We start from the raw sequence: 21,824 nt of genomic DNA on the forward strand, positions 1-21,824 counted from the left end.
TCCAATCAACAGATAATGTTGCTGACCTGGACTGGTTCCTCATTTCAGAAATTCAAAGCCAACTCAAGTGTCTGTATGCAAGTAGCTTAAAGCTGGTGGTCCTAACCAGGGTCTTTTCCTTTCTTTGGTTTAAAAGTTTTATTAAATCTATTCATCAAAAACCTGTCTTGTGATCAAAACACCTCTCTTCCCATTATCCTCATTAAGGCTTTCTGATCAATGGGTAGGCCATTGTCACACAATGGTTTATGGGTATCACTCTTCTGCACACCATCTTCACAAAAGAGAGGTTTTCACACTAATGTGTCTGGACCTCAAATTTGGAGTCTCAAGAACTGTCGCAGCATTACAAACTCAATTGCTTTAATTATCACAGCAAGTGTTATTTGCATTTTAATGTGATTTCACCAATACTTGCCCAGACATGAAAATTAGCATTCATTTGTGTATGGCAAAGAAAGGCCACCTGACCTCTCAGCTCCATTTGTGTCTGAAGAAATTGTCTAGGGGAGGTGATGGCCTAGTGGAATTATTGCTGGACTGTTAATGCAGAGACCCAGGTGATGTCCCGGGTTTGAATCCCACCGTGGCTTATGGTGGAATTTGAATTCAATAAAAGCCTGGAATTAAGTGTCTGAATGATGACCATATTGATTTTATATATCAGAAATTCATATATATGCTTCATTAGTTTGCATTACATGCATGTGACAGTATACTGGCCTTGTCAGCAATGTTCATATCCCATGATGGAAGTAAAAATAAAGCTTTTGATAGAAACATGGAAACTAGGAGCTACATGAATCCAAGTTGCTATTGTTGTAGGAGGCATTGAAGAAAAGCATAGCATGACAGCTGCCCTTTGTACACCTCCGTCTGCTACACACCCATCACTGAAGCTAAGATCACACAGCTTCTGTCATAATTTAGCTGCTCTGCATTAATAGTCTCATCTTACTGAGGGTTACGCCTTGAGAAGTATCAAATGCAGCTTTATGCCTTGATTTCCCTTCTTGTAGGTCTAGGCCGCAGGAGGCCTAGTGTAATGATATATTATACAATGATGGAGTACCTACAGAATTTTTTTACATATAATAAATTTACACCACACAGGGAAAATACTGGAGAGTTGTAGCAAGTGTCAGATAATGGAAGAGAATTACAAACAGGAATTATCTCATGACATGTTTTGAAGTGCCTTGTTTCATTTCTAATTCCCTCTGTAGGTTAGTAAAATCAGTTTGGTCGATCTCGCTGGAAGTGAACGAGCTGATTCCACAGGAGCAAAGGGAACACGATTAAAGGTGAGAATCTGTATCCGTCCATCTGTGCATTTATTCCCTCATCCATTTCATCATCCACTCATTTTCCCATCCATTCATCCACCAACGGGTTTATCCATCAAACCATGTAACTGTCCACATCACTCTTCCTTCCGTCCACTCATCCAGATCTTGAATACTTCACCCATTCATTTATCTGTCCTTGTTTCGGAAGCTACTCTAAAGCAAGAAATTCAATGGCATAGATCACCCAGCATTGAACTAGACATCAGAATGGACAGTGGCAAATCCAACCCTGTCAACTCTGCAAAGTTTGCCTTACTAACAAATAGGGGATTGTGTCAAATTTGGGAGAGCTGCCCCACAGATGAGACAAGAAACAGTCTGACTCACTGAATCACACCATCCAGACAATGTCCCAGTCACCACCATTGTTATCGCTGGGAATGGCTTCTCCATCAGTGGAAAGACCCACCAGCAATGCTCCCTCTAAGCTGGTGATGATTGTGGCATTGACTTGTGGTTCCAGAAGTCACTTCTGCACGTGGATGTCGGAGACCCCACAGCCAAAGAGAAAGTAGGGGGGAGTGCTGCCCACCACAGGTGGTGGAAAAGTCATATACAATCAGGAGAGAATTGCCCTGGGCATCCTCACCATTACATTTGGACCACATGAAGTCTCAAGTCAAAACACTTTCTGTTGATTACTACCTAACGATCTTCTCAGGTGACGAATGAATACTTCTCGATGTTGAACACCACTAGAATAGAATAGCTGGGGAACTTCAGTGTCCATCACCAGGAGTAGCTGGTCCTATGTCTCATAATTAATATACAGTATACTTTTAAAAGACCTGAATATTGCCTATCACTTATAAGGTGCAAATACTACTAACCACGCATCAGCCCAAATCTGGATATTGCCTAAGTCTTGCTGCATTTGGACATGGATTCTAAGGAGTCACCGTTAGGACTGAATATTGTACACCCATCTGTGAACATTCCCCTTTCTGACGTTATGATGGAGGGAAGGTCATTGATGAAGTAGCTGAAGATGGTTGGACCCTCCCTGAGGAACTCCTGCAGAGATGTCCTGGAGCTGAGATGACTGCCCTCCAACAATCACAATCAACTTTCTATGCACTAGGTATGACTCCAAATATCAGACAGCTTTTCCTCTGATTCACATTGACTTGAAAATTCCTATATGTCCTGTACACAGAATGTAGGACAAATCCAAACTCGCCATTTACTTCCCCATCTGTCTACTTTTGATCATCAGTAAAGCGATAGAGGGCTCAAATGTAAGTGCTACTTGATCAGAAGTAACTTTCTTACTGATACTCAGTCTCAGTTCTGCCAAGGTCACTCAACTCCTGGTATCAGTACAGCCTTAGTTCAAACCTAGTCGAAACAACCACACTTGAGGAGTGAGGTGACTGCTCTTGATGTTAAGACTACATTTGTTTGATGTGGCATCTAGGAGCAAAACGAGAATCAATGAGATAAAGACAGAAATTGCTGCAAAGCCTCAACAGAACTGAAGAAGGGTCACTGGGCCTGAAAGTTAACGCTGATTTCTCTCCACAGATGCTGCCAGACCTGTTGAGCTTTTCCAGCGATTTCTGTTTTTGTTTCAGCATTAACAGCTCTTTAGGATTTTTAAAATGGAATCAATAGGAATTGGGAAGAAACGCGCTGCTAGTAGATCATCCCTGGCACAAAGGAAGAGGATTTGGGGTGTTGGAGGTCAGTTGTTGCTATGCCAGGAGATCTCTGCAGCATGTCCTCAGGGTAGTGTCCAAACTCCACCCGTCTTCACTGCTTCATCAAAGCCTGAAACAAAAACAGAAGTTGTTGGAAAAGCTCAGCAAACCTGGTAGCATCAGTGAAGAGAAATCAGTTAACATTTTGCATCTGGTGACCCTTCCTCAGACTTGGGGATGGGTTCTGTGGGGCAGGAGCGGGCAGAAACAATGGGTCGACTCGGGCAGTCCTGTTTGTTGGACTTTACAATGGAGTTAGAAGCAAGATGTGCGGGCCTGGTGTCTATCAGCTTGGAGGCATTGGCAGGGGGGAAACACCAGATGAAATGAAGTCAGTGATTGTGGTTGATACAATGGCCAGATCTTGCATGGCCTGGTCATGGTCCAGGGGAAGATAGGAGGAGGTATCTGAGAGCTGGCACCCAGCTTCTGCAGCACTAGACTACTACAGCACCACCCTTATTCGCAAGCTTAATCAGAAAGTCAGGGATGGATGTAAGTGCACGGAGTGCAATCAGTTTAGAGGGAGACAAGTTGGACTGAGGGCAGGGGACAGAGAAATTGAGGCAACCAATGTCACGTTGACAGTTCCCAATGAATAGATTGAATGCAGGTAAAAGGCCAGAGTGAGTGATCCAAGTAGAAGGAGAGCGTTGGAGCTGGGCAAAGGCATCTGTGGGATGGGGAAAGGACTCCGTCCTGATTTACAGCATCCACAGTTCTTGTAGTTTTTATCCATCAATGCCAGTCCCTCCAACGTGAGATCAGAAGTGGGGAACTGGACCGGAGATAGAAATACTATAGCTACGAAAGTCTAGGTATCCTGTGGTGACTAATTCACATCCTGACTCCCCAGAATCTGACCACCATCTAAGAGGCAGGACTGTGATGAAATACTCTCAACTTACCAGGATGTAGGTGACCCTTAACGACACTTAAGAAGCTCGACTTTGAGCACAAAACAGTCCGTTTAACTCCCACTGTATTCACCAACCTGACACACTGTCTCCACCACCAATGCGTGGTATCGGTGTGCACCATGTAGAAGAGGCACCGCAGGAACTCCTCTGTTGCACCTTCTAAATTCATAAACCTCTGCCACCCAAAGGAACAAGGGCATCAGATGCATGGGAACACTCACACATGCAGCTTCCCCCTCCCTCCGAGCCACCTTCCATCCTGAAATTATATCACTGTTCCTTCACTTCTGAATTTGAATTGATGCATAAAGAATTCAGCACTTGAATGTGAAATGGGAGGTTAACTGATGTATCGTGTCAAATTCAGGAGAGGGGGTGGATTGGGTGGGTGGGCAGGAAACGCTGAGTGAAAGTCTTTGCAGTCAATATAATTTAAATTCAGGCAAATCCTTTGAAAAGAAGAGTTCTGTTTTGCATTATTTTATTGATGGTAGCTGAGTGTCTGAGCATGTAGAATGAATAGATTTATTTAAAATTGTTCCATGCATGGTCTATAAAACACCAAGGAAACCATTACTATCAAATTGTTACGTCTGAGTTTGTTTCAATTCAAAAGGAATGGGATCTGCGTTCAGTTTTGTTTCGCCTGCTCTTTTTTTAATGGCTTTTTCCTTGTTTGCTACAGGAAGGTGCAAATATCAATAAATCCCTTACCACCTTGGGCAAGGTCATCTCCGCTCTGGCGGATGTGGTGAGTTCAACCTGGTGCTCTTACTCACTGATTCTGGTGTAATACGGATGCTGGCATCACTCTGCATTAGAGAATAAACTGCATCAATACCCAATGTGCTGACCCAATGCAGGGTGTCAATTCGCAAGGTCAGTAAGATGTTAAAATCAATAGCTGCGACAGTAGAATTGGAGTCAGAGCAAGGAGGTCATGTCATCGCTGTACAGCACATTGCTTTGGCGATTTTTGGAATACTGCATTCAATCCTGGTCTCCCAGCTATAGGAAAGATGTTGTGAGACTTGAAAGGGTCCAGGACAGATTTGTAAGGATGTTCCCAGAGCTGGTTGGGTTGAGTTGTTTGGAGAGGCTGAATAGGCTGGGGCTATTTTCCCTGGAGCATTGAAGGTTGAGGGATAACGTTATTGAGATTTGTAAAATCATGATGGGCATAGATAGGGTGAATAGCCAAGGTCTTTGCCCCAGGGCAGACAACTCTAAAACTAAGGGAAAAAGGATTAAAGTGAGAGGGGAAATATTTAAAAGGGACCTAAGAGCAACTTTTTCAAGCAAAGGATTATGCATGTATAAAATGAGCTGCCAGAGGAAGTGGTGGAGGCTGATACAGTAATAACATTTAAAAGGCATCTGAATGAGTATATAAATAGGAAGGGTTTAGAGTGATATGGGCCAAATGCTGGCAAGTGGGACTTATTCAGTTTACAATATCTGGTTGATGTTGACGAGTTAGAGCAAAGGGTCTGTTTCTGTGCTGTACATCTGTATGACTGTGCTCACAAGTCACACGACACCAGATTGTAGTCCCACAGGCTTATTTTGGAGGGCTGCTCCTTCATCAGGTGTCTCTAAGTCAGAATTCTGGTCAGATCCTAATCTGAGTACTGTGTCCAGTCCTGGTTGACAAGGGAACCTTCCTGGCATGTGAGACAGTGCGCAAAGTTCATCCCTACTGTCACAGAAAAATAAAATTACAGGAAGGAATTACATTTCCATTGAACTTTTCATGATCTCAGAACATTTCAAAACAATTTATAGCCAACGAAGTGCTGTCCTTTTAGGTTTTAAACATTGTTGTCGAGAAATGACCACTAATTCACACGCACCAAAGTCATTCCAACAGCAATGGTGACATTAATTAAGGAGAAATAGTGGACAAGGCACTGTGAAGAACTTCTCTGCTCTTCTTTGAAGTAATGTGATCAGATCTTTTTGTACCCGCCAGAGAGAGCAGACAGAGCCTAAATTCAGTGCTTTACCTGAAATACACATGTAGCAGTTCAGTACTCAGTCTGAATTATGAGCAAAGCACAGACAAATGTCAACCTTTTTGTTTTGAAAGGATAGGCCTAGCAGGTGGCCTTTCACAGCTTTTATGGGATTATAAATGGAGAAAATAATTCCAGAAATCGCAAAATGTAAGAACAAGATGTTTTACTCCAGAAAGCCAGTTTGTGAAGGGTAGAACTGAAGTTACTACTAACACTTTAAAATTTACTTACAATGTTACTAATTATTAGCATGTACCTCCTAACTTAATTTAGTGTGTATTTTTCTTAGGACTCAACTGAATCCCCAGTTAATGTTCACTGTCTGCATTTGTTCAATATAATTAATGTATAATTAACTTAGGGCATACTGAAACAAGTAAAAACCAAATTTAGACCTCATGCGATCACATTAAGAATAGTCTTTCTGGATTACTCTCCATATAAAAGGAGTCCTGGTTGTAATGATGAGGCTCAGTCTCCAATTGTTACTGCAATAGTCTTGAATTTAATAACCCTGACTGTACCAAGAATGGTTGAAATGGTAGACTCCCCTAAGTTTCTAATGAAGTCAGTACTGCCCTCTGAATGTTGCAGCTGCTTTGATCTGCCATGTGTCTATGATCTATTCAGTAAATTCTTTCCTTGTTTGGTTTATTACAGGATTCTGGATCAAACAAGGTATGGCTAATGCTGTATTCTCCTATATTTACACTAACACAGTTTAACCTATGCTTCGGCTCAGAGCATTTCAGGAGCAGTCTCAGCTGTGATATATAGGCTGTTAAATAACATGTCAACAACAGCATGGGATTAACCATGAGGAGTTAGGCACTTGGGTGATGCACAGGAGGTTAACTGATGTACTGTAGGAAATTCAAGAAAGCTCTTGAAGTCAGCTCATGCTTAAAGGTGTCAAACTGAGCCAGGTCACTTTCAGTTTGAGCTGCATGTAATAATCCAACCATTGCTGATAGAAACCACAGGTTGAAGTTCTATATCTTGCAGTCATCAGGACTAGGACGCAGGGAACAGAATAAAAAAAAGACATAGTTTCCTGCAGAATGAGAAGAGCATGCTGATTGACTGGGCTATTACTGGCACTGAGATGCAGGAAGAATAGTGAACTGTCAATCTTAATTCTCAAAGCAAGCAAATAGATTCTGATTGGTTAGGGTTTTGCTATGGAGATGTAACATCGTTTGGTTAAATCTAGGACTTTATTTTTAAAAAGATGCAATATATGCACAGATTCTTTTGATCTTGATAAAACAGGGTTCCAAGTACTGAGAGATGTAGTTTCTACAGGTACAAATGGAAGACCCTGCAAGAGGGACTGATGATCATAAATTGGTTTCCAATGTGACTCTTAGCACATTCAGATTGTTTCATAAATGGTTTCCAATTAAAGAACCACATCTAATGGTGGATATATTTTTCTGAGGTTGCAAGCACAGGCTGGTTGAGAACAAGCAGCCTGCTATGAGTGGGGTATAGGCAACAAGACATGTTGTTTAATAGAGTCCACCATCATTGGGATGTTAGGATATAAATACTCAGAACCCAGTTTTATCTGGACAAAAAGAACGCATACATGCATTGCATCTTTTTTTTGCCAAATGAAAGGCCATTGAGACAACCAAACTCTGCTGCAGCCGCATGGCAAAACTCTGACCAATCAGATTATACCTGTCTAGTCTGAAAACTAAGATTAAGAGTTAACTGTTCCTGCTTCATTGCCACACCAATAATAGGGCAACTAATCATCACCCTCTTTTCATGCTGTGTGACTTCTTTTTTGGGTTTTCAAACAAACACAAAGAATGTGGGAGAAACATGGAAGGTCCAGTAGCATCTGTGAAGAAAGAAAAACAGAGTTTATGTTTCAAGCCCAGTATGACTCTGCTTCAGAAGATGCTTCCAGACCTGTTGAACTTCTCTGGCATATTCTGGTTTAATTTCAGTTTCCTGCATCCACGGTGTTTTGCTTTTATCTGAATCTATTTACTCAAGTCCATTTCTTGCAATCTTCGTTGTGGTGAGTGTAAGACAAAAGCTTCAACTTCTAGTCTCCTTTAAGCAATGTTTAAGTTCATTACTGTCAAGCATTTATTAATAATACCAAGCCTGTATTGCAAGGGGCAGAAACAGGGGTGGGGGGGTGGTGAGAGAAATGCATAGTTACTGCATGGTGTAAGCTCCTTGCTGGATGGTACAGGAAGAGGTCCGTGCATATCTTCCATGTGTATTTCTTCAAGACGATTTTAGTTCTTCTTTTAATAAAAAAATGTCCAACTACTGAATTGCAGCTCAGTATGTCAGGCCAATTAATTTGTTGATCCCTCACATTTTGTATGAAAGAGAGCTCCATTCATTGGATATTAAGGTAAACCATTATCTTCCTTGCCCTTGGAGGGTAAGAACTTAACACTTCTAGGGACTGAAAACTGAACATGCTGAAAATTCTCAAGTATTTGTAAAGTGAAATGGAGCTAATGGGCCTGAATAATTTTATAAAAACACTCAAAATCCTTTCACTCACACCGTTAAATGTTCACTATCTTAGACGATTGACCTTCTCTCAACTGGAAGTTGCTCAGGTTTTGAGCAAGTATTGTAGATATTTTTGAATCAACTTGTTTGAAGATGTGATGACACCTCTCGAGAGCAGGTGAAATTTGAATGTGGACCTCCTGCCTCAGAGATAAGGGGGACATTATCACCATGCCACAAGATCCTTGAGCAAGTATTATATATTGGACTATGATTTGCACTTTATTTGAATCTAATTCCTTATCCAGTTAAAAGACAGCAAACATTGTAGGTTTTCCAATAACTTTTTAAGCTTAACTAGCACAAGTAGGTAGAAACTTAATGATTGGAACCTCAATATCATGGTGTGTTTAATAGTGTGTTCTTACCTTGTGCTGATTTTTCTTATCGTGCTTAGAAGTTGCTAACTCTGAGCATCTCTCCAAGAACTTTAGACAGATTTTTGACATTGAACAGGATGGACTGTGAAATAATTTCCGAAACACAATTGTGGTTAAGTCAATTAAAATTTAATTTAAATTGTATAGAACTCTCAACTAGGCATATGTTCAAATTAATACAAATATTTAAATTAGGAGAAACCGTAGGCCATTCCGACTTGCCTGTTCCGAAATTTAATGTAAAAATATCTGATTTGATCTGATTGTGAACCCCATTTTCCTGTACTTTATTTGTACTTTCTCTCTTAAGGAAATAAAAATGACTGCTACAACCTAACTTGACCTGGCTAAGGCCATGACCCTGTGCACTCGGCTATCTTGCATTAGATTACCCTGGCATTGCGAAGGCATTAATGTTAAATTCATTGGAGGGAGCCTTCGCACCATTATCGTAATGTTAGAATACATCTACCCAAAGTAGAAAGTCAAGTTCAAAGTCTACTATCATTTCCAGAAGGATATGAATGGGAATGAATGCGATCTTCCACCACCTGGCTATCCAAATCAGGTAGCAAAATTTGAAAGGGTTTTTGCACTTTGATGCTACATTGTCATCTGCAGAACCTCAGTCACATTTTGCATCTCAGTGCCCTTGCCTCTCAGTTAAAGAGATTGAACCAGTATCTATGGAACCAATCACTCCAAGACCCATTGGCCTGAACTGGAGAGAGAGCATTCAACCATCACTCACCACCAAAGGTAACAGGAGTGGAACAGGCAGGGGGTTATGGTACGACGAATCAGTGCCTAAAGAGAGCTGGGATGATAAACAAACTGATTTGAGAAGGATACTGATGATTTGTGCATTAGAACTGCTCTGTCCTATTCATGTTTGTACTGAGTTCTGTCTCTGATTTTTGTTTCAATACTTTTCAATATTAATCAGAACAAGAAAAAGAAGAAAACTGATTTCATCCCATACAGAGACTCAGTGTTGACATGGTTACTCCGAGAGAACCTGGGTAAGAGACAGCTCTTTCCTCCATGCAGCAACGTACTGAGGTTAGCAGTTACCTAATGGATGTTGTGTTGTCCAACTATTAGATTGGGTGGTCAATAATATTGCTTAGAAACAGTTGCTGAACAGATCTGTTTAATACAATGACTTGCCTGTCGTCCTTTCAACTGGGAGCCTTACTGCAAAGAAAGCCTGCATTTATTTAGCCTATTTTGTCCCCCTAGGACAGTCCAAAGTATTCTGCAATCACTGAAGTGCAGTTTGAAGTGTAATTCACTATTGTAAAGCGGGAGGTAATTCGGTATTTGGTGGGAAGTGAGGGGGAGGGAGAAAGGAGACATTAAATGCCGTCTATCAGAAAGACAGTTTTCCCAACCATGCAATACTGCAATGGAGAGTCAACTCAAATTTCCTGAGATTCCAATTTTCTGATTCAGTCTTAGGGGTGCTATCAATATGCTGTGACTTCTCTCACTAGAACTGATTGCAAGCAAAATGCATTTGCTTAATTTCAAGTTGCCTGCCAGAGGGTAGAGTTTTGGAACCGCTTTACACAGATGATCAGTCTAGAAACTGGGATGAGGCGGGCAGTACCAGGCCTGAAGTAGCACAATGAAGATTGTAATTCAGTTGCAGATCCCTGCCAAGGGATGAGATGGGAAAAGGTCTGTACGATATATGTTGGAGAAGGTATTTAAACAGCATAGTGCTGTAGCCTCAGCTGCTGTGGCCGTTAGAGCAAGTGGGGTTTGCCAAGCAGTGATCTGAGAGCAATGGTTCCACTCATGCCTGCCACCGGCCAGCCTTGGGTGGGCACTGTCCTGCACAGAACTAAGCTGGAGTGGCTGCATTAGGCTGGAGCTAGGCATGAGGGAGAGATCAATGGCACGGGACTTAATGTTTTCCTTCTCCACAGGGGGCAATTCCCGGACGGCCATGGTCGCAGCCCTTAGTCCAGCTGACATCAACTACGATGAGACACTTAGCACCTTGAGGTAAGGACCAGAGGAACTCACCTAAGCGCTGTCTCACTGATGTGTTGGAAGAAGGGGTCATCTAGGGTCAGGTCAGGGGGAGGGGTGTATGAGGATAGATCTGGACTATGGTTGGGGGCTGACATAAGGGAAGGTGGAATTGTGCCAGGATGTGAATAGGGATCCCAGAGGGAGAAGATAATGAAACATCGAGCAAGTTGAACACTGTTTCCCTACTCCCTTCACAAACTCTTCCCTAGCTCCCATGATCCAGTCTAATGAACATGCCATCTGGTTCATTCTCTTGCTTAGGTACGCCGATCGTGCGAAACAGATCCGGTGCAATGCAGTCATTAACGAGGACCCCAACAACAAGTTGATCCGGGAACTGAAGGATGAAGTGTCCAGACTGAGAGATCTGCTCTGCACACAGGGACTGGGTGACATTATTGATCGTAAGCAGCAATGTGCTATTGTGTCACAGGAAATGTTAGACACCACCTTCTGAACCCCACCCCCACATCCTATCCTCCACAAGGGAAGCTACCCGGTTTGCTGTATTGTTGACCACTGGTAATCTTAGATAAGTGGTTGGTGTAGACTTGATCGGCCAAATGGCCTCTATTGTGGGGATGCTATGATCCTATGGTTCTGTGGTGTCACTGCTCACCTGGTCTGTGTTTCCTGAGGTCACTGCTCAAAAGGGGCAGATTTAGATTGCCATCACAGAATTACAGAATGTTCTGGTACTGTAGGATACAATTTAGCCCATCATGCCTGCATGGCTCGTTAAATGAGCGCCATTATCCAGTTCCAATCTCCTACTTCCTCCCCATACCCTCACACAATTTTTTTTAATCCAAATACTCATTCAGCTTCCCCCCACCCCCTTGAATGCTTCAATTCAACCACAGCTAAGTATGAGCTGCCCAGGTCCCCCCAACTGTAGATTTCACCCTGTGGGCAAGTACCTGGCTTTCTTTCTCTTTTAAGACTGAAATTGTTTTGTATCATCTGGCAAATATTATTATAAATTGTTCGCGACATGTTAGGCTTGAGTTGGGAAAACTCCACAGGCCTCTAAAAATGGCCAAACACTGAAGTCCCATTCCCTTTCCTGATGGGTCCGACTTTTGCCAGTCAGGGTAAGGGACAGGCCATTATTCTCACAGGATGGAAATCTGAACTCAGTAAGGCCGTTTGAACTCAGTGCAAAGTTCAAACAGATCTTCAACTTTGCAGTTGCAAGGATCGTAACCCTCTGTGTGGGAGCCACAAATTGATGGGGTACATGTAAACGCGCTTAGAAGGTAGATAAGCTCCAAGTAATTGTCATGATATGAAGTATTTGGAATCCTTTTTTTTAAGTGTCAAATAGACTGCAGTTGTCCTTAAAAGATTAAAAACAAAGCCCTCTGTTGGACCTTATTGACATGCCATCTCTGCCTGTTAGAAACAAAACAGTTATGTTGTTTCAACTAAGTTCTTTGAGATTTCTCCAAGTGCTATAGTTATACCATTATGAATGTTTGACTGTGTTTCAAATGTCATGATTATCTTAGATTTCATTGTTTGATTGACAATTACAAGTGCCAATTTTTAAAAATATTTGATCTGAATATAGAGGTTTATTTGTTCTTATAAGAAACAAACAACTTGAGAATAATTAAGAGTTTGTATGGAATGGAGTTTTTGAAGGAGTACCATTGAATGAATCATTTTAGCCTCCTGTGCTTTTGGGGTCTGTCTATCGAATGAATTGGGTGAGTGCCTCAGGAGGTAACGTGGAAGATATGAGGGATTATGAAGGTTAGGTGAGAGACATGAGTTAGTATGGAGTATGTTTGAGTAACCATGGTGGTTGGGTAGGCATGGGAGGGGAGAAGTGGTTTGGTTTGGAGATGAGGGGTAGTGGACCTAAGAGTTTCTGAAACAGCTTAGGATGAAGCTATGGAAAATCAAAGTATCTCCACACTTGCCTGCCCGTGGTTGCCTCTGCCAGTGGGCCACTCTGTTTCCACCCTCACCCCTCCCCATGAACAAAAGTTGCCAAACTTGGGATAACTTTTACTGAGGCCAATCTGATGACTCAGGAAATTCCCACTTTGGGCTGTTCACCTCATCAGTGAAAACCTGGCCCTTACTGTGCAATGTTTATTATTAGCATTCTATTGTAAAGTCTACTTACTGTGTGATGGCCATCGGATACATCCAACCTCCCAATTATGTACATCGTAACAACTGACCTCAGCTGGTCCTCACATCGAAAAGAATGGGGCACAATTACTTTGGCTGAAGACCATTTTCTATGCAGGCTGTCAGGGTTTTCACATGGGAAAAAAATCCCAAATTCCTTCCTCACCCATTCTTGGCTAATACCCATAAAGGACAGCAAAGATCATTCAAGGAAAAGCCTACGGAACATACAGTGTAAGAATCACCTTATCTAAATGTTAATTTGAGAACAGGGGTTTAAAATATTGAAAGAAAGACAATGTGTGAAGGGCTGCTTGTCAAACCAATTTCTGATACTGAGCTGAATCCTATTCATTCCAGTTGGGGGGCACCCAAGAGTTTTGACAAGTATCTGCATCACACCAAGGTACATAGCCATGAAAGAAATCTTTACCCTCCATATACTCAAGACAGTATTGAAGTGGGATGGGAGAGCTTGGTTTTTACTTGGTTATGTTGCGTGTTGTCATGGCCTTCTTTCCTAAACCCTGCCTCTTCCTTAAGTTACTTCCAACCCTTTTCTTTCCATCTTTCATGTTTCCTCGGTGCCAATTTTGTCTCTGATGTCTATTTTATTATAAGTAAATGCACGGTGTTTCATTCCTTCTGTCGATGTTGTGGATGTGAAGCTGTTTTGTGTATTCTGACCTCTCACCCTTGTTTCTCTCCTTTCTCTGATCTCTCAGTGACTCCGGTGCCTGATGACAAAAGAACTGGAAGAAAATGTGTGTAAATAGTTGGCGTAGCACAGTAGCAGCTTGTAATGCTTCCCTCACACGCACGTGTGCTCAAACACAGCCCCTCACAAAACAGCATGAGACAAAGAACCTTTTCGTCCCGCTGCCTAGGTTCATTAGTCAATATCAAGGGTGGTGGCTAAAGGCATAATGGGTCAGCTACACCATGGCATTGCCCAAGGGGAGTGTTAGAGTGTTAGAGAGTATGTGTGTGCATGTGTGTTTGTGTGTCCAGCCTATTAGACCAAGTAGGACCAACCACCCATTTCCGATAACTGCAGTCCTTTTCAGGTCAGATAATTATCCAATGCTCCTTTTGAAAACCGTAGTTAAATCTGCCTCTGTCACGTTCTGAAGCAGCATTTTCGACTTCCTACCCACTTGCTAATCTTTCCTCATTGATCATCATCTGCCCTTTTAAGCCAATTTAGCGCTGGATTCGTCCACAAATGGGAACAGCTTCTCTCCCAACTACGCCAATCATGATTTTGAAAACCTTCATCAAATCTCTCCTCAATGTTCTCAGACAAGACCAACCCCACCTTTCTCTGATATGTTGATGTACCTGAAGGGCCTGATCCCTTGAATCTTTGTGCCATGTGTCTGTCCATTCCACCAGCCCATCTATGTCCGATTGAAGTCTATTGTTATCACCCTCACATACCACAATACTTTCAAATTTTGAAATACTCAAACCAGGTCAGTAATGTATTCCTTAGTCCTAATCACTGGGGAACTCAACTGTACGCCTTTCTCTTGACTGAAAACAACAATTAATCATTACTGTGCATCCTATTGCTCAGCCGGCTCATTGCCATGCTGTCACCACCTCTTTGAAGCTATAGGATTTACCCCAGCGGGTGAGCTTATTCTCAAATTCCTTTTCAAAATCAACATGTACAATAACAGACTCTACTCCCCTCATTGGTGATCTTGGTTAGTTGATTTTTAAAAAAACTGCTAACTAGCTAAGCATGATTCGGCTATAACAAATCTGTGCTGGCTTTCCTCAATGTATTTGACACTTATCTGCATGATTGTAAATTTTGTACTGACTTACCCTATCCAAAAGCTTGTCCATTGTCCAGATTAAGCTGACTGGTCCATAACTGCTGGGAACATTTTTCCACCATATCTGGAATTAGGGTACGATTGCTGTGGTTCTCCACTCCACTGGTATCACTCCTCTATCTAAGGAAGATTAGGAGGTTACAGCCAGTGCTTTTACAGTTTCTTTCCTTACTTTCTTCACTGTCCCCAAATACATCCCATCTAGTCCTGATGACTCATTTGCTTCAAGTACAGCCACCATTCAAAGTCACAACAGAGTCATACAGCACAGAAACAGGACCTTCGTCCCACCATGTCTATGCCGACCAACAAACACTAAACTGCACTAAGATAATAAAATGTGAGGCTGGATGAACACAGCAGGCCAAGCAGCATCTCAGGAGCGCAAAAGCTGACGTTTCGGGCCTAGACCCTTCTTCAGAGAGGGGCATGGGGTGAGGGTTCTGGAATAAATAGGGAGAGAGGAGGAGGCGGACCGAAGATGGAGAGAAAAGAAGATAGGTGGAGAGAGTATAGGTGGGGAGGTAGGGAGGGGATAGGTCAGTCCAGGGAAAACGGACAGGTCAAGGAGGTGGGATGAGGTTAGTAGGTAGCTGTAGGGGTGCGGCTTGGGGTGGGAGGAAGGGATGGGTGAGAGGAAGAACAGGTTAGGGAGGCAGAGACAGGTTGGACTGGTTTTGGGATGCAGTGGGTGGGGGGGAAGAGCTGGGCTGGTTGTGTGGTGCAGTGGGGGGAGGGAACGAACTGGGCTGGTTTAGGGATGCAGTTGGGGAAGGGGAGATTTTGAAACTGGTGAAGTCCACATTGATACCATTAGGCTGCAGGGTTCCCAGGCGGAACATGAGTTGCTGTTCCTGCAACCTTCGGGTGGCATCATTGTGGCACTGCAGGAGGCCCATGATGGACATGTCATCTAAAGAATGGGAGGGGGAGTGGAAATGGTTTGCGACTGGGAGGTGCAGTTGTTTGTTGCGAACTGAGCGGAGGTGTTCTGCAAGGCGGTCTCCAAGCCTCCGCTTGGTTTCCCCAATGTAGAGGAAGCCACACCGGGTACAGTGGATGCAGTATACCACATTGGCAGATGTGCAGGTGAACCTCTGTTTAATGTGGAATGTCATCTTGGGGCCTGGGATAGGGGTGAGGGAGGAGGTGTGGGGGCAAGTGTAGCATTTCCTGCGGTTGCAGGGGAAGGTGCCGGGTGTGGTGGGGTTGGAGGGCAGTGTGGGCATTTCCACTCCCCCTCCCATTCTTTAGATGACATGTCCATCATGGGCCTCCTGCAGTGCCACAATGATGCCACCCGAAGGTTGCAGGAACAGCAACTCATATTCCGCCTGGGAACCCTGCAGCCTATTGGTATCAATGTGGACTTCACCAGTTTCAAAATCTCCCCTTCCCCAACTGCATCCCTAAACCAGCCCAGTTCGTCCCCTCCCCCCACTGCACCACACAACCAGCCCAGCTCTTCCCCCCCCCCCCCACCCACTGCATCCCAAAACCAGTCCAACCTGTCTCTGCCTCCCTAACCTGTTCTTCCTCTCACCCATCCCTTCCTCCCACCGCAAGCCGCACCCCCATCTACCTACTAACCTCATCCCACCTCCTTGACCTGTCCGTCTTCCCTGGACTGACCTATCCCCTCCCCACCTCCCCACCTATACTCTCTCCACCTATCTTCTTTTCTCTCCATCTTCGGTCCGCCTCCCCCTCTCTCCCTATTTATTCCAGAACCCTCACCCCATCCCCCTCTCTGATGAAGGGTCTAGGCCCGAAACGTCAGCTTTTGCGCTCCTGAGATGCTGCTTGGCCTGCTGTGTTCATCCAGCCTCACATTTTATTATCTTGGAATTCTCCAGCATCTGCAGTTCCCATTATCTCTGATACTAAACTGCACTAATCCCACTTACCTACACTTAGTCCATATGTCCTGGCAATTTAAGTGCTCATCCAGATGGTTCTTAAAATGTTGCAAGAATACTTGCCTGTACTACCCTGTCAAGCAGCACATTCCACCAGCCCCAACCACTGTCTGGCTGAAAAACCTTTTCATCACATTTCCTCTGAGCCACTTATTTGTAACTTTAAATGTTTGCCCTCTGTTCTTAGAAACGTCTGCCGTGGGGGAGAAATTCCCTTTCTTTATCAATTTCAATTCAGTGCAGTGTCTCAACTAACTACTCTTTCTCAATGGTTTTGCCAGCATTTCCATGCAAAAATCCTTACATTCCCCCATCAATCTGATCCTTCCTCCTACCACCCAGTTACAAATAATATATCTGTAGAAAATTTTGGGATTCCCTTTTGTATTAACTGCTGGTCTCTTCTCATACACACACTTTGCCTTGCTTTTCTTGTTCCCCTTTGAACTATTTATATTCAACCTGTTTCCAACTTGCATTATCAATTTGACATCTTGCATATGCCTTCTTTTTTTGTTTCATCCTATGGTCTATCTCTCTAGTCCCCTTTTTAGCATTTGGTTAGCCTGGAACTATACCTCAGTTGCCTCTAGCTACCTCTTTAAATACAGCCTATTGTTCCATTGCAGTGTTATCTCTCCACCACTATTTCTAATTTTCTGGACCAGATGCATTCTTGCCCAGCAGATATGGCAACCACCATCCCCCACCCCCAGTTTAGATCTGCTTACATTAGGAGCACTGCTACCTTAATGTTTCCCAAATGACCCACCCCAATCCTCAGAACTGTATGCAGAAATGCCTCCTCCTCTCAGAGCTTGGTGTGTATGTGTGACTTAATGTCTGCTGTTTGCAGGCGTCAGACCTGTCCCAGTACCTTGTCTCAGCAATTCATTTTAATAGATTTCCACACAAAAATGTCAGGGAAACCCTTTTACATAAACACCAGCTGGGAGTTTGGGTTTTAGGGATGGAGTCGCTATTGCTGTAACTGTGAGTCAGCAATGACCACAACTGATGCCTTGGTAGAGACCTCTCCAACACCCTCAGGAACATTTTAATTTGAGAAAACCGTGGATCATGGATACTGGCATTCTTCCTAAGCAAGGTGCTTGTGCATGAGACAATGTTTTGGTTTTGATTTGCTTTTATTTCCAACCTCGGAACCCAGTTTGTCTACATTGTTCGATATGTTGTGTCTGAGAAGTTGCCTTTGCCCCTCTTCATGGCACGTGATAGGGAATACCCAGCAATGGCTTTCGTCAGTAGCATGAAGTGAACTGGAGCCCACTGTCCATTACTACCAATTTATCTAGTACACCACTCTGCTACTGGAGCTCACTTGCCCATACCCCAACATTTGTTCTTATCAGTGTGCATTAGGTAGCATTCTGTTAAATGAGGTTATCCCTACCACACCCCACTACTATTATCTACTGTCCAAAATGCTGACAGCATCAAACCTGATCATGTGATATTGCACCTGTGTGCACTCAGATAACTTAGTTTTAATACTAAACTTTATCTCATGATGTGCAACTTTGCAGTTAAAGGGGCCAGAATTATGGTCTAGAACTTTCATAGTGATAACAAAGGAGGCATTTGCATGGCTATGAGGCACGGGTAGAAAAGTAGACAGCTGGCCTAGATGCAATGCATCGAATGGCCTTCTGCATATTGTATGGTTCTATGGTTTGATGTTTCCCCTTGCTACTGCTGACCAGATTAGTACATAGTTGTACTGGCTCCTTGGGATGCTTTCTCTCATGCTGTAAGTAAAAGGCTCTGCACTGCTACCCTTGCTACAGACTCTGGGTTATCCAGTGCTCTCGCTCAAACAATAGCAGCTCTTCTACCCTTGCATCTTATAGCAATGACCCCAGTTATAATGCCATTCACACATGCCTGTTTTGGTGTACTGTTAGAGTGACATAAGGATACGTGAGAAATAGGAGCTGCTTGATTAACACAGGGACAGAAAATAACATCAGGAATAGGAGCTGTTAGATTAATGCAGGGATAGATAAGAACATGAGGAATAGGAGCTGTTGGAATAACATTGAGATACAGATGAAATAGGAGCAGGAGTACACCATTCGTTCCCTCAAACCCACCCAACATTGAACAAGATCATGGTTGATCTTCCCCAGGCCTCAACTCCTCTTTCGCTCATGATAGCCCTCAACTCACCATTATTTCAAAAATCTACCTTCTCTTTCACCACTTTCATTGATCAAGACTCCTTAACACTCTGGGGTTAGCATTTTATAGATTATTAGACAAAGTACCAGTCCCCTCAACATATTAAGTGTATCATTGATCCTTCACCAGCCCTTTGATACAAGTTTTGCTCCAACCCTTCTTCCTCTTGAATTTTTCATGGCTCCTCCTGATGCACCAGCTTTTGCTGAGACAGAAATAAATCTTTTCTAAAAACTAACAATAAATGTGCCCTTTTTTAAGTCTAAAGAAACCGTGAGCGTAAAATGAACAGGGTATGACTGTCATTGTCAAAAGATCTTGCTACGCATGCAGTTTGCTCTTTAGTGAGTGCGTAAATAGATAAATGCTTCTCAAATGATATGTAAATATTAGTGACATCAAGTTACTGGGATAGCAAAACACTTTATTTATGTAATGACTTTAATGCCATAAAATACGTCAAGACACTTTGCAGGTGTTCAATTAATCTGATTTGATACCAAGCCAATAAAATGAGGAGAGATGACTAAAAGCATGCCCAAAGAAGTAGGTTTTAAGGAGTGGATTGAAAGAGGAAGAGGCAGAGAGATGGAGAAGTAAAGGCAGAGCATTTTGGAGTTGAGGACCTCAGTAACTCAACACATGACCATTGATTATGGAGGGAAGAAAATTAAGCCTGAATTGGAAAGAGCTCAGAGGGCTAAAGGACTGAACCACCATTAAAGACTAACAAACACATATCCTGCTCTGAAACTAGGGACAGAACATAGTACGTCTGGTGCTGAGCCTTTCCTTGAGAGGCATACTATATGACTGCATCCCTTATGCTATTGCAATGTTTCTGCTGTGCATCGCTCTCTTGCTGAGTATGTGTGTGTGCTCCACCTTTGTCTTTCTTGCTCTGTGTCTAATGACAAAATTGCTTATTTAGAAAGGGGTGTATGTTTACTGAAACCCACCCAACCAAATTTGGCACGCAACAGAAATGCCTTGCTGTTGGTGGATTTTGATGACACTTTGGGCTGTTTCAGGCAAGTTGAACAGGATGTCTGTAATCACACTGCACAGTAGCTATCATTACCACAACTCAGCTGTTGACAGGGTAGGCCTGCTAAGGAATTGAGGGCTCCTGTTCATCTCCAATGCAGGGTGCCACTCCTTTTGAGAAAGTACGTCAAAGTAATCCCCGTTAAATTTCAGCAAAAGGGTCACTTAGTTCAGATGAGAGACAGAGTATAGATCAGTTAAAGGTTCAGTTCCTCTGTTACAGCTGAGGTAGGCTCAAGACCTGCCTCCTTTCCCTACCTTCAACACATGTCTGTAAGTTGGGAAATTATCACCAAGGACCTGTCTTCAGGCAAAGAACCCATGAAGAGAGAACTTAATGACCAGTGTACTCACGTGAAACAACATCCATCCAACTGTGAAGTTATAGTGCTACCAACTCAACACGTATGTGACCTCACTGTGAAAGTATCTCTGAAATGTAACGAAGTACAGGGTTAGACAGCCATACTTCTATGCTGAGCAGAAAATACGGCGTCTCCTTTCTTACTAGACCCAGTGGAGATACAAAACATAAATATTCATGATATGTACGTAACCAGCACCTACATAAACTCAGGTTGTACACTCATCACATCACACGGTACATGCACAGGCCTCAAATATGTGCAAAGAATATAGACATAAATGAAATGCAAACACAAAGACTGCACATGTGAGGTATTTACTGAAGGAGCACATTCACAGAACTTGGACACTGAAGGAACATTTATAGATATTTATGAGCATAGGAAGATATAAAGAACAAATCTGGGGCTCACACACAGAACAAGTAGGCTTACATAGACCACGGATCATATATAGGACATAACTGTAAACAAAATTAGCCAAGTTCGAAGGCACATGTAAAAAGGGCATATTCAAACATGGGCCACACACAAGGCATATGCATTCATGAGCAATATGCCTGAATATGATATAGACATGGACTCAGGATTCTTGTTCAAAGTAACTCTAATTACACCCTTCTTTATGAAATATATCTTGATTTTTAATGTCCATATTTAAATCATACTCTGCTATCACTTTTAATAGGCTGCAGACCAGTTGGACAAATTAAAATCAAGGCGCTTGTATCTTTTCTTCTGTGATGACAGTTTATTGACTTCGTCAGTCTCACCTCTGTCATCCTACCCCAGTGTTACAGGTGCTCCCTTTATATATTTGTTCAGCCAATTAATGATCACAGACTATATTTCCTCACCAAAAAGCAAAACAATGGGATTCATCCAATGTTAAAATATTATTTTAATAGAATGGAGTCAAGGAGAAAATGAGCTATCTCTGCTTCTATTTTTTAAAATTCTTGCGGGCATGTAGCCTGTATTTCCATGGCCCTGGCTTTATTGACCCCAGTGTTTTAGTCTCAGTTCTGTTACTTCTTGTGTGAGGAGAAGGTGCCTGTCCCTGTAATCATTTGGAATATTTATGCCTCTATAAGGGAAGAAGAGGGAGGGTTCATTAGCCACTGAGGTCAACATGACATCTTACTGTGGTGACTGTACCTGCAAGATTCTGTCACATCAACTCTCTCTCAATACGGCACTATCATTTTTGCAGGTCTCGTTCTTTCAGCCTACCATGGGAATTTAAACGTGATATCTGCTTGGACCATGCCTCTTTACACCACCGAAACAATGCAGTCACCCTGTGGAAATATACTGAAAGCTGCCAATTGGGATAATT

At 42.8% G+C, this 21,824-nt stretch overlaps 1 protein-coding gene across 27 annotated transcripts in view; it reads left to right on the forward strand.

Annotated features, from left to right (window-relative positions):
* The window catches only part of kif1aa (kinesin family member 1Aa), a 259,928-nt gene that overhangs the window by 109,544 nt on the left and 128,560 nt on the right, over window positions 1-21,824 (forward strand). For 14 of the 27 annotated variants that reach the window (XM_059650984.1, XM_048541721.2, XM_059650992.1 and 11 more), the window contains exons 8-13: window positions 1,227-1,304; window positions 4,655-4,720; window positions 6,648-6,665; window positions 9,864-9,939; window positions 10,852-10,930; window positions 11,222-11,364. In XM_059650984.1, coding sequence (XP_059506967.1) covers window positions 1,227-1,304; window positions 4,655-4,720; window positions 6,648-6,665; window positions 9,864-9,939; window positions 10,852-10,930; window positions 11,222-11,364 — 460 coding nt within the window. Of the gene's footprint in view, window positions 1-1,226; window positions 1,305-4,654; window positions 4,721-6,647; window positions 6,666-9,863; window positions 9,940-10,851; window positions 10,931-11,221; window positions 11,365-13,830; window positions 13,870-21,824 lie in introns of all 27 variants that reach the window. The other 13 variants (XM_059650980.1, XM_048541717.2, XM_059650983.1 and 10 more) reach the window with 1 other exon arrangement.

This window comes from Stegostoma tigrinum, chromosome 14, assembly GCF_030684315.1.
Source record: "Stegostoma tigrinum isolate sSteTig4 chromosome 14, sSteTig4.hap1, whole genome shotgun sequence".
Taxonomy (NCBI): Eukaryota; Metazoa; Chordata; class Chondrichthyes; order Orectolobiformes; family Stegostomatidae; genus Stegostoma; species Stegostoma tigrinum.